The sequence below is a fragment of the Catharus ustulatus genome, chromosome 4 (assembly GCF_009819885.2).
Source record: "Catharus ustulatus isolate bCatUst1 chromosome 4, bCatUst1.pri.v2, whole genome shotgun sequence".
NCBI lineage: Eukaryota > Metazoa > Chordata > Aves > Passeriformes > Turdidae > Catharus > Catharus ustulatus.
In genome coordinates this window covers 2612406-2625048 of record NC_046224.1, presented here as the reverse complement: position 1 = coordinate 2625048, position 12643 = coordinate 2612406, and the positions used below count along the sequence as shown (strand labels likewise).

Genomic DNA, 12643 nt, shown 5'->3' with positions numbered 1-12643 from the left:
TATAATTATTATTTTGTTACACAGGGGGGAAAAAAAATTTAAAAAAAAAATCCTCATTTGGGCTGCAAAGTGCCACCCGCGCCAACAGCGCTGCAGAAATGAAACAACAAGGCTGCTTTGCATGCAGGCAACACCTTCACCCTGAGAACCCTGAGCCTCTTAAAAGCATTAATTAAGCCTCACCACGGTCCTGCAAAGGTGATTTAAGTGCTGTAATGAGTGAGATGTATGTGCTGCTGCTCTTCAGCACCGGGAGATGGTGAGAGCTTGGCTCGCTCAACAAATAACAGAGGCGCGAGATCAAGGGCTGGCATCGGTATCAGGGAGAATCGAGATGTGTCTGGTCCCATCATCTCGCACAAGATGAATTTAAAGAAGCCTGGTTATCAGTTTAAACAACAAACTAAAGCACTCGAGCCCTGAAAGGGAAAATCTCCCGCTTGCAGCTGCTTATCTGCGCAGATCGTGGTGCTTGAGGAATTCAGAGTGTTTGTGCAGGCTGTGCGCGTTCACTGGAGCTCCAGCTCTGCCCAATCTGCAGCCAGCCCTGGAGCAGGGACACATCACAATCACAGCCCTGTGTTCCCCTGGCGTGGGATCCCAACCCAAGGGTGACCCCAGTGGTCATTCCCTCATCAGGAGGAGTGGATTTTTATTATTCCCTCACTGTGCCTCTCCCAGTCTCTCTCCTTGTCTGAATATGTGCCTGGCTAATATTGCTTGTTTACAGGACAAATCAGCTGGACAAATCCTATTATATTTTGGATCACTGACAACGACGGGGTAATGACATTGAAACGGGGAAATGCAATGTTGTTCCTGCTGATTTAATGTCACCCACATGTTCCATCAGCTGCACAGCTCCCAGTGCTGCTGGAGGAAACAGAGGAAACTCTGTCTGTCCCGTTTAGTTCCAGTCCTGTCTGGGTCTCTGGCCTTTCCTAGTGTTGAGTATTTCTTTAAATGTAGAATCACAGGATGGTTTGGCTTGAAAGGGACCCTAAAGACCCATCAGTCCCACCCTGTGCCATGAGCAGGGACACTTTTCACTGGATCAGGTTGTTCAAAGCCTCATCCAAACTGGCCCTGAACATTTCCAGCTCCATCCTGAACCTGGATACAGCTACACAACCAGGTCTGTGCTGGCTCTGCAAACACCAAATTTTGTCCTAAAGTTGTTGCCAGGTTACCCAAAGATTGTCCCATCCCTAATCCCTAAAAACTTAGAGTAAAACCTATACCCTACAACAGCAAAGCCATGCAGGGAGTGTCTGGGGCAGAAATATGGTCAGATGTGATTCAGGCATCTCTCTGTGAGTAAAACAGCTTTTTTCATCTCCATCTTCACACTACCCTGCCTTCCAATATCTATGTTATCCTAGCAGGTACAATGGGAACCCATCCATGCAATTTGGATAAACAGAGAAATTTAAGAGAGGGAAAAATAAATAAATCTTTTGTTATATTCCTGGAATATAAATAAATAGACGTGCATCAGTTCACTCCCAGAGGCTGAATATCTCCACTGAGCCTCCAAGTTCTGAGACAGACCCTGCCCTGTGTTTCACCCTGACAGCTCCACTGGCACCAGGCGAGGGAGGAAGGCTCTGTGCAGGGTTTGGTCTGGATTTATCCAGAGAGCAAAGCTGAACCCAGCACCCCCTCGACCCCCTCCTCAACAGAATGGGCATTGTACAACCTCCCCTGCTCCAGCTGCTTTAAATAGCATCAGCCTCACCAAGGGAGCTGGAGTCATTTTGCTTCTGGCTCTTCCAGGACATCTGGGGTTTGCTTTCTGCCTTTTTTTTTTTAATTAAAAAAAAAAAAAACCCTCTTGCACAAGCATTCCCCTTGGCCTGCCAGGCGACCTCCTGGCGAGGTCAGGTTTGCGCCGCCGCCGATCTCCTGGCGAGGCAGAGAATGTGAGAGATCATGTGGAGACCTCCAAAAATGCAAAGCTGAGCCACAGGCGACCGCAGGGCTCAACCACAGAAGAAAACAGCCTGGGTTTGCTGGCAGGGGGAAGCAGCAAGGAGCAGTTCCCAGAAATGAATGGAATTGTCCGCGTGGCGAGGAGCGCGGGCGGGGAGGGATGGAGAGCCTGGAGCTGTGCTCACCTGCACACAGGGCACCTGCAGCACCTGGGGGGATGCTGAGCTGGGATGGGTGCTGGGGGAGGGAGCTGAGCCTGGAATATCTCAGACACCGCAGCAGCTCTGCAGCCTTGGGTCCTGCTGTGCCCTCAATGAACATTTTGTGTGAGCGGGGTCACCCAGACGTGAGAGAACAGCTCTGCGAGAGGCTTTGGCACCCAGCCACTTAAAGGCAGAGAAATTCCTCCTGGTTCATGCTTTGGAAGGAAATAAATGTTTTTGAGAAGGTTGTTTGCAGTGCATGTTTGGGGTTTTTTCCCCCCAGGACAATGAGGATTTGGGAAGGAGGTATTTCAGGGTGAAGGTAATTAATTACTGCCAGAATTATTTCTGCACCCACTGGTCAGGCAGTATCCTTTCAAGGACAGGTGTTTAATACTGAGAAACCTACTTAATACCTCAAATGCAATCATCCTCTCCACACAATTAGGCGCTGGTTTACAGCCCTTAAGTGCAAGCTTCTGTTGATGTAGGGGATTAAGAGTTTTTGTTTTGCTCTCCCTCAGAGCACCCAAAGCCACTTTTATTTTCTCTGCCTGGAGCACTTTGCAGAGGCAGGGACCTGTCCTTATCCCTGCTGGCTGAAAGCAGAGAGGTGGCATTTGGGAGAGAGAATCATCACCCAGGGCAAAGAGATGAACCCACATTCTACCTCACAGTGAAAGCAGGGGGAGAATTTCCCAATCCCAGTTCAGAGGGGCCAGGACCTTACTGGGAGCACTGGAGACATGAACTCAGTTTCTATGAGCCCAAGGAGCACAGCCCCAGACATCTGTGGCCAGCACTGAGAAATACCAGCTGTGTCCTGGAGAGCTCCCTGAGCTGCCTTATGTGGGAGATAAGATGGAATTTCTCTCTGTGGAAGTGTTTTTCACCCCAGAGCAGAGCCAGCCTTGCAGGGGAGGTGATGCTCAGGCATGCTGGAGGCAGAAGGAGCAGGGGGAGATTTGCAAATCACAGAGCTCAGCCGCCCCTGTTCCTCCCCAGTGTCAGCAGGAGGACACTTGTCACCCCTTATCACAGCTGTGGGTCCCTGGGCACACCCACCATCCAACACAAACTGAGGTGACCCGGTGCACAAACACAGATCTGGCAGCCACCAGCCTGTTTGCTCCACTCCCAGTCTCCAGTGAGCATTCCCAGAGAGGCATTGCTGAGGGTAGTGCCCTTCCAAAATCTGAATTTTGTCATTCTTGCAGAGGTTTCCTGCTCTTATTTGCATTTTCAGAGGAAGAAGTGTTAAAAATTGACCAAGAACTGACCTCAGCTGTCCATAAACCCTTTGAATCAGAAACACCAGCCTGTAAAATTTGAAGTAAAGATGTGTACACAAAACTTGTGCATGGTCTGTCCAGCTGGGACGAGCAAAAAGTGCTGTTGTGCAAGCACCAGTGGCACTGACACACACAGGGATGGGCTGGCAGACAGGGAGAATATGAGGTAAAATGAAGCTGATAACTCATCCCTGTGATCGATCCATTCCCCTGGGAAAGAGTCACGTACTCACCAATGCAGCCAGGAGAAATGGGCAGGGCTGGGTGAGCAAAATGCCAAAGGGAAATGGGTGAAATGACAAATAAGAATGACAATTCCTGCCTTTTTTTTTTCTTTTTTTTTTTTTTCTTTTTTTTTTTTTTTTCTTGTAAAGTGATTTTTTTTCCCTCGAGACACCCCTTCTTTCCAGCTGCTCCAGCTGGTCTTCCTTTCTAAATGACCCTGTTCTTCTGCCCACCATGCCAGAGAGGAATGTAAGAGCAAGGAAGATACTTCCCTCCTCCTGCAACAGATGGGCACAGCACTAAGACCCAGGGCTACAAATTGTGGTTTTGTGCCTTAGCCAAGCCCTCTATAAAACAACCTCCTGCTGCTCCCCATCCTGGTGCCTCAGAGGTGCTCTGTGTCCTGTTAACACTGGGGGTGATGAACACAAGCCTGGAAGGAAGAGGAATATGAAATCCCTGTTAACACCAGTGATTACAAACAGAAGCCCTGGAAGGAGGAGGAATATTCAATAGACTGAGAAATCTTGGCCATCTCTGCCCTTCCCAGGAGTCAAGCTGGCTGTCCCACACCAAACACCAAGTTTTTCCACCACCTGAGCTGGAAATGGCCCTGCTGGGATGGAGCAGGAGGGAGCCCAAGGGCCATCCCTGTGCTGCCAAAGGGAAATGTCTGAGCACCCAGCTGGCCTCCAAACATGCCCAGCATGGAAGGATTAACCCACAGCCTCCCCCTGAATCCAGCTAAACCCTGTGACAGCAGCAGGGCTTGCTTGGTGGGCACCAGGGATGGGCAGGAGAGAGCAGAGAGCATGGAGATGGTGCAGGGCTCTCTGAGATTTCACCAGCAGCATCTGCAAAGAGGTTTTGGGGAGTTACCATCAGCCACCAGAAGCACAGGAAGCCTTTACAGCCAAGTCACTCATCAGACAATGGCTTGGGAGCCAAACACCCACTTCTGGTAGCAAAGTGTTGGGAAAATATTGCCCAGCTCTTCACACAAGGCCTTTTGTTGGCCAGTCAGCTTTGAAAACATTTCTGTTCTCCCCCAAGTGACAGCGCTGCCATGAAAAACAGGAAGAGACTGAATGCAGCAATTTAAACAGTCAGACCCCATTTCCTGCCAAAAGGAAAAGAAAATACAGCAAAAGGCAGAAGCCAGGCAGGAGTTGGGGAGTGACACTTTGGTTATCTTGGGCAGATATTGGTGCATGTCTGGTAGGTGGAGGTGATGCCTTTTCATGGCAGGGATTGGAGGCAGATCAGGCTGAGGAGGAGGCCAGCATCTCCCAGGAGAGGAGGGCAGCATCTCCCAGGAGAGGAGGGCAGCATCTCCCAGGGGAGGAGGGCAGCATCTCCCAGGAGAAGAGACCAGCATCTCCCAGGAGAGGAGGGCAGCATCTCCCAGGAGAGGAGGGCAGCATCTCCCAGGAGAGGAGGGCAGCATCTCCCAGGAGAAGAGGGCAGCATCTCCCAGGAGAGGAGGGCAGCATCTCCCAGGAGAGGAGGGCAGCATCTCCCAGGAGAGCAGTCCTGGGATATGAGCAGCCCCTGCCAGCAGCACCCCAGGTTTGGGACTTCATTGCCAGCCAAAGTTCCAGCAGGATCCCTGCTCCTCTCTGTCTCCCCACAGCCCTGACACCCTCAGGCTGCTTTGGGGGCAGCCTCCAGCACCCTCCTCTTCCTCATCCACATTTTTGTCTCACAGCAGCTCATCTGCCTCCTCTGCTGAGCATCCCAGGAACTCTCACCAGACTTCAAAATGCACCCATATATCTCATTTCATTGTAATGACAATCACCAAACAATCAATTCCTGTACAGAAATGGCACATTTACATCTCCATCTTCCTCTCAAACTGCCTTTTTTGCCCCCTCCTTTTTTTTTTTTTTTAAAAGAATTCCCAACAGTGTCACAGAACCACATAATGATTGGAAGGGACCTTAAAAGTTCATCTATTCCAGCATCCTGCCATGAGCAGGGATAACTTCAACTGCACCAGGCTGCTCAATTATCAAGTTTATGAAGGACATTGAAACCACAGCCTTCTTTACCCAACATGAAGCTGGTTTTCTGTTTTAAGAAGCCTATTTTCCCCTTCAGAACAGCCCTGCATGTCCACAGAGCCAAAGGGTTTGAAGGTGCCCTCTGACTGTATAAGTAGGAATGGCTTCAGCAACCAGAGAGGAGATTTAGATTCCACATGAGGGAAAGCTTCCTCACAGCACAGACAGATTTTAGGGAGAGAGAGGAATCTCCATAGCCAGAGGTTAAGAACAGGTGAGACAAACATCTGTCAGACACGTTTTAAGTAGGGCAGAAGGGCAAATCAGATGACCTCATAAGAATCTTTTTTTCCCAGCCTCATTTTTCTCTGATTATATGAATTTCTAAGCATTTGGGGTCAAGTGTACTGCTTAAATATAAGCTATTATCCTGCTTTTGCAGAGAGGTATTACCTTAGACCATTCATCACCTGAGTGAACATCACCAATTTGCAAATCAACGGCCCAGACATAAAAATCTATCATTTTTTTTTTCTGATTTATGCTGAAGATGAATGGGAGGACAGCTGTAACACAGGGATTGGAGAGGATTGGAATGGAGGATTCTTCATTCATCTCTGGACTTTCACCTTTCCCACCCTAGAAATTCTGCTACCACACTGCTGATATCTACAACAGGCATGGGAGAATCACAGAGTTGTCACACTGAGCTTTTTTGGTTTTATCTTTGCCTTGACCTTTGCAAAACACACTGGGACAAGTCCCCAGGACATCTGGGGACCCAATGCCTCCTGCTGAATACTGACCATGAGACAAAGTTTGTCCAGCCAAGGTCTTTCCTGACCTCAGCTCCAGATGTAACCAAGCTGCCTGACCAGAGGAGCTACAGAATCTGCAGCTGGGGACCACAGCACTGTTCCCTCACATCCCTGGAATTACTTGTGTGCACATTGCAGGTTAAGAGAGTTGTGCTGGGAGTGGTCCCCAGATTTCTCTAGCCCTGAAATAGCCTTGAGCAAGGATTACACCAAGGTAGGAGCAGAAGCATCGTGTCATGTGGATCCCCTTTGAGTCAGTTATTGTCCTGTTAGAAATATTAGACAAATTAGAAGAACATTTGTTACTAAAAGTGATGCCTTGAGTTTTAGCTTTTATATTTTTCAGCATTTCTGCTGCTTGGTGTGTAACTGTGAAACTTCATGTTAGGTGTTAGTGAGTTCTCTTCACAGGGTAGTGACAAAAAAATTCCTTTATAGCTGGAGAATCAAGGACAACCAGTACCCAAAAAGCAGAAATAATGGTGAGGGAAAGGGGGCAAACCAGGGAGCTGAGACTTCACAGCCTGGGGCTGTGGTTGGATAACTGATGCCAAGATGAACTAAAACTTATAAAAGGGTAAAACTCGTGACCAGGATCCATCCTGGATTTGATTTGGGTGCAGCCCTGACCAGGCTCTTGCACGGCCCAAGGTGAATCCTTTCAATAAATTCCTATTTTATTCCAGCTCAGCCTTTCCAGACCTGATAGGCAAGGACAGTGCAGTGAACCCAGCTCCAGCTAATATCACAAACAATCCCAGAATGGTTTGGGTTGAAAAGGATCTTAAAGATCATCCAGTGCCACCCCTGCCATGGGCAGGGACAACTTCCACTGTCCAAGGTGCCCCAAGCCCTGTCCAGCCTGGCCTGGGACACTTCCAGGAGCAGCCACAGCTTCTCTTCCAATGCCTCACTACCCTCTGTGTAAAGAATTTCTCCCCCTAACACCTAATCCAAATCTCTGCTCTGCCCCTTTGAAATCTCAGTGCCCATCACATCAGCCAGACCTGTTCTCATACAGAACTTAGCTGCTGAAGGCTGGACAGCAAAGCTGAATTTCAGTCCCAGCCTGGACCTTAGGCAGGTTAAGCCTCTGTTTGCACCAGCAGAGAAACATTTGCCATGCACACAAACCCGGGGAAAGGCTCACTGATGGCTCGGTGATTGGTTTTAGAGCTGCTGTAACACATGTGCTAAGTGGCAGAGCAGCAGTGCTGGGGCTTGGCTGGCAAGCAGGACATCAGCAGAGGAGACCAGGCTCTCACTGACACTCATCCAGCCTCCAAAATACTTCACCAACCAACAAATATTTTCCAAGCTTAGCGGCTGGACTCAGCAGCCAAGGCACTAATACCTCTTCCCTGGGGCAGCACAGCTGATCTCAGGCAGGGCTTGCCAGCAGCTCTAAGTAGGCTCATTTAAGGGGAGGACAGCCTACTTAGTTACACACTTCAGACTTCCTGATTTTAATTCAAGCATCTCCAGGCTCTTCTGCAGTGTCTCAGATTCACAGTGAGGACGCACACTCATGAATATTCTCTCACTTTTCCTCACCGTGTTCTCTCTCAACCTCTGCAGTCCTGTCCCTGTTCAGTCTGCCATCAGTTTTCTTGGTTTGGGACTCACCCCACGGGACACAAGAGAGCTGCTGGCTTTTTTTGCTCCTGTCTAAAGCCACAGAAGGCAGGACTGAGAGGTTTCAAACGTGCTAATTGGAGAGGTCCAGCACTGCAAACGTTAGTGTGGAGTACAAACAGAGCAAATATGCAAATGCATGGAGAGGCTTAAGAGCCCAGGAAAGAAACTCCAGTGGGAAGCTCCCAGCTTAAATCTAAAGGCAGCTCTTTGAATGTGCACAGGCCTTGAGGCTAAACAAAAAAATCAAAGCCAGATTTGGGCACAGCCTTTCTCCCTGTGCAGTGCTCCACAGGGAGCTTTGCAGGTCTAGGCAGAAGAGATCCCAACTAAAATCAAGGACTTGTCCTTTTGGTGTGGGAGAATGAGAGCAGGGCAAGGTCAGGCAAGGACACTGAGGAATGTAAAGGGGAATTGGGGCAGAGTGAGGCAGGATCAGTATCCTTGCAATGACATTTCCATCCACATTCCTCACAATCTGTCCTTGTCCCACCAAGGAGCATCAGAGGAATCCCCCAGCAAACAAGGCTTGAGCACAAAGGAGCAATCCCATATCCTGAGCACTGCCTGCCTGGAGATTACAGGGCAGGAAAGCACTCTCCCTATTCCCTTTGCTCAGTTTCTCCCTATTCCCTTCGCTCACACTCGCCTCTCACTTGAAAGAGCTAATTAAGGATGGGAATCAAAGCCTGGGGAAGCAGCTCCTGCAGCCCTGGGCGCAGTGCTGGCTGTAATGCCCATGTCTGTGCCTGCCATCAAAGCCAGCCCTGTGCACACTCCTGCAGTGGCCCTCGGAATAAACTGAGGCAATTCCTCCAGACCATTTGTAGGTCAGACAGACCAGCCTCTTCCCCAGTCCTGCCCTTAAATCTTGCAGTGTTTAATCCTTGATCTGCAGCCAGGCCTTAATTTCTCAGTGCAGAGCTGGCTGCAGAGCAGAAGGGGCTTTGATGGTTAATGACCAGAGCTTCTCAGCCCTGCAAGAAATGAAACCCTGGCTTCAGAAAGTTCCCTGAACAAACCCTGCCCCAGCTCCAGCCCAGGGAACCAAAATTACAGCAGCATGCACAGAAACAGACACAAGCCATAGTATCTCTAGCCATCTTTTGGTTTAGATTTGAGCTGAGAGTGCACTTGGGTACGTAATTTCATGATTATAACCTGCAAGTTACAATACAGGGTGTGATCAAAGGTATCTGTTCTATCACCATCTGTTGAGGGTGGGGCCGTGATCCTGATCTCTGTGAGAGATATTCTGCTAATGGGCATCCATTGAAACCAGCTGGGGCAGTGTTCTTTATATCATGGGATATCTCCTGTTCATGGCCATGGTTTATAAACCAGCTGGGGCATTGTTCTTTATCTTTTCACAGCCCATCCTTCCTCCAGCCAGTCATTTCCTGCTCATGGCCATTGAGTCCCACTGTGGCACTGATAAAATTACTGCATCCCACTGGGAGTTGCTCCAGCCAGGGGGAAGAGCCCAACATTTCTTACCAAGATAAAAACAGAGGTTTTGGGACACTAAGGGAGCCCCTTTCTCCACTGGACTCCAGAGGAAAACCGGATTTCTCCACATCACCACTGGAGCTTTAGAGGGAAACTGCACCTTGTCCAGGAGCACTGCTCCAACTGAGCCACATCTGTCACTGCAGGAGGATGCAGCCACCATGGAATGGGACTGCTGCCAACACCCTGCCTGACGGGTGTCAGGTTGTACTCTGACTGTGTCAGGGTTTGGGGTTTGTTCTTTGTAGTGCTGTATTTCTATTTTAATTTCCCTAGTAAAGAACTGTTATTCCTAATTCCCATATCTTTGCCTGAGAGCCCCTTGATTTCAAAATTATAATAATTTGGAGGGAGGGGGTTTACATTCTCCATTTCAAAGAGAAGCTCCTGCCTTTCTCAGCAGACACCTGTCTTCCAAACTTAAACAGCAACTTTTCCTTCTTTGTCCATATATAAGCCGCACCTGATTATAAGCCGCACTTTGGGTTCAGACCAAAATTTTAGTCAAAATGGTGCAGCTTATAATCGTGAAATTACTGTAATTCCACCCCTGTGATGTGAACTACCACAGGCATGTTCCTCCTAAAAATTCCAAGGCCTCTCAGTTTAACTCATCAGCAAACACAGAATGTCTGCTGATACCTTCATCAGCTTGTCCCTAGCTAATTGGGGCAGGAGCTGGTTAAATTGTGTGGTGTGCTGAGCTGGAGGCAGAGCCAGGACCAGGACCAAGACCAGGACCAGGACCAGGACCAGGACCAGGCAGTCTCAGCCCTTTGGTCTGTGCTTTAAGGTTGGTTATCTGAAGACCAGACCTGTTTATACACGAGGAGGGCAAGGTGGGTGCTCAGGGGCTTCACTTACCGCGCTGCTACAGGGAATGTCCTTGACCTTGAGCCAGGCCAGATCTAACGTCCCCTCTCCCCTGTAGCAGGACTGGAGCCTGTCCTTGATGCGGTCATTGATGTTTTTCAGGACAAAGATGCAAAGAGCAGACTCATCCAAGGACTTCATCTTCCTTTTCTGCCCCTTGGAGAAGACTGTGAAGAGGATGTCATCCTCGGGGCCAACGCCCAGAGACCTGGCCAGGATGGCTCCAGCCTTGGACAAGTAGGCAGCCTGGAGCAATCGATATTCCACCCCGTTCTTCTCACAGCCAATGGGCACCTCCACATAGGAGTTAAAGGCCGTGTCCTCCTTACAAAGCCGCACCAGCTTGGAGGTATAAACCTGCTCCTTTGTGGTGGAACCGGGTGGGGAGATCATCTCAGGCTGCAGGGTCAGGAAATACACAAAGTTCCTGCTGCTGAAGCCGTAGATGTAGTAGATATCGAAGTCAGGGATGATGGTAAATGTGTCTGAGGGGATCTTGATCATAGAGGCCACAAATTCATCATGAAAGACATAGGCAAACATCCCATCAGCCTCGGAGTTCTTGGTGAGCTTCCTGCTGGAGATGGTGGGGAAATACTCCGGTTTGCCGTCCACGGCCGTGGCGATGAACAGCTTGTCGTCCATGTTGCTGTAAGAAACAATGACTCCAAAAACAGAGCCACTCTCGTTCACCCCAGAGAGGTAATGCTCCTTCTTGTGGAAGGGCTCTCCGAGCTTGAAGAGGTCATCCAGCCTCAGGAGCTTGCAGATGCCCTGGTACAGACTCCCACAGGCTATCAACCGATTCTCCTTGTAGTCTATGAGGAGCATTTTGTTTATGTTGTTGGTGGGAGTCAAGGGTTCATTGCAGGTTTGGACTATCCTGGGAGGATAACACTTGGGATTATCATCGTCAGGACCAGTCTCGTGGGTCACCAGGACCTTCAGGTCACTGGAGAGTTTGTAGATCCTGTTGACAGCGCCCAAGTAAATGTGCCCAGTTCTTTCATCCACCACCAAGTGGTTGAAGTTTCCCTCTGCTTGCTCTCCAGTGAAGGTGATGAAGGGCCTCTTTGGATGGGGTGGCTGCTGTCTGCCAAGAGGTGACACTGTGGTGGACAGCAGGAGGTGAGAAACCAGGCAAGTCCATTTCCACATGGCCGGCGACATGATTAGAGAGGTTTGTATTCCCAAGGCAACGAGGATTAGGAGCTGTAAAACTCTTCAAAACGCCAATTCCCTGGCAGATTCTGTCCTACAAGCAAAGAAAAAAGAAAACAAAAGTACATTACTATGGAGTATTCCTTCCTCCTCCCTCCTTCACAACCATGCCATCATCAGAGCGTATTTAATTGCTAATCCTCCCTTTCTCCGCTCTGAGCTCTCGACTTAAAACCAGCACAAAGGGAGCCCTCCTGACAGAAAAGATGCTGGGAGAAAAAGCAGAAATCACACAGCAGAGTAATAAATCAGCACCCTCTCCCTCTCCATCACACACCCACGTGCCCCACAGTGCAGCACAAATATTGGCTGGACGTGAGAAGTGTGATGGTAAAAACATCACCCAGCGCTGCTGTTTGCACTGCCAGCGTCAGCCCAGCTGTGTATTTGCTATCTGAGACGCCAGAACTGGAGAAGGATTATTATCCTGCTCTTCTGGACGAGGCACTGGAGCCTAGAGAAGGTCAGGGATCTGCCCACAGGGAGGGGGCCAGATGGATGCTGAGCTCTCTCACAGCCCTTGAAGTTTGCCAGGAAGGAGCCAGCTCTGGTGTGACATTAACATCCTCTCAGGGACATCTCAGTCCTGTTTGAGCAGGAGTTCTGTGCCTTCCAGATACAGAGCCAGGGGTTGTGGTGTGCCAGCTGTCACTGCCACGTCTGCAAAGGGCTGGGAGCAAACTGGGTGTCCTCCCTGCCCTGGGCTCTCACCACCCATTTCACAGCCAAGGGAACATCATCTAAAAGAGATCCAACCCTCCTGGGAATCTCAGGTGACTGAGGAGAAAGGGATTGCTTCTCTACCAGCAGTGATAAAGCCTAAAATACCATCAAGTAGGAAAACCAGTAACCCAATGAGCCTGGTGCCCTTCCAAAGAGAGAGAAGAGGCTTTCCTTGCACCACTCAGTCCCTTAAAATCCCCCAGGTT

General features: G+C 49.5%; 1 protein-coding gene across 2 annotated transcripts in view; it reads right to left on the bottom strand.

Annotated features, from left to right (window-relative positions):
* The window catches only part of PLXNA4 (plexin A4), a 450712-nt gene that overhangs the window by 413863 nt on the left and 24206 nt on the right, over positions 1-12643 (bottom strand). For both annotated transcript variants that reach the window (XM_033057624.2, XM_033057622.2), the window contains exon 2: positions 10485-11748. In XM_033057624.2, the coding sequence (XP_032913515.1) occupies positions 10485-11663 (1179 nt within the window). In that variant the 5' untranslated portion in view covers positions 11664-11748. The remainder of the gene's footprint in view (positions 1-10484; positions 11749-12643) is intronic.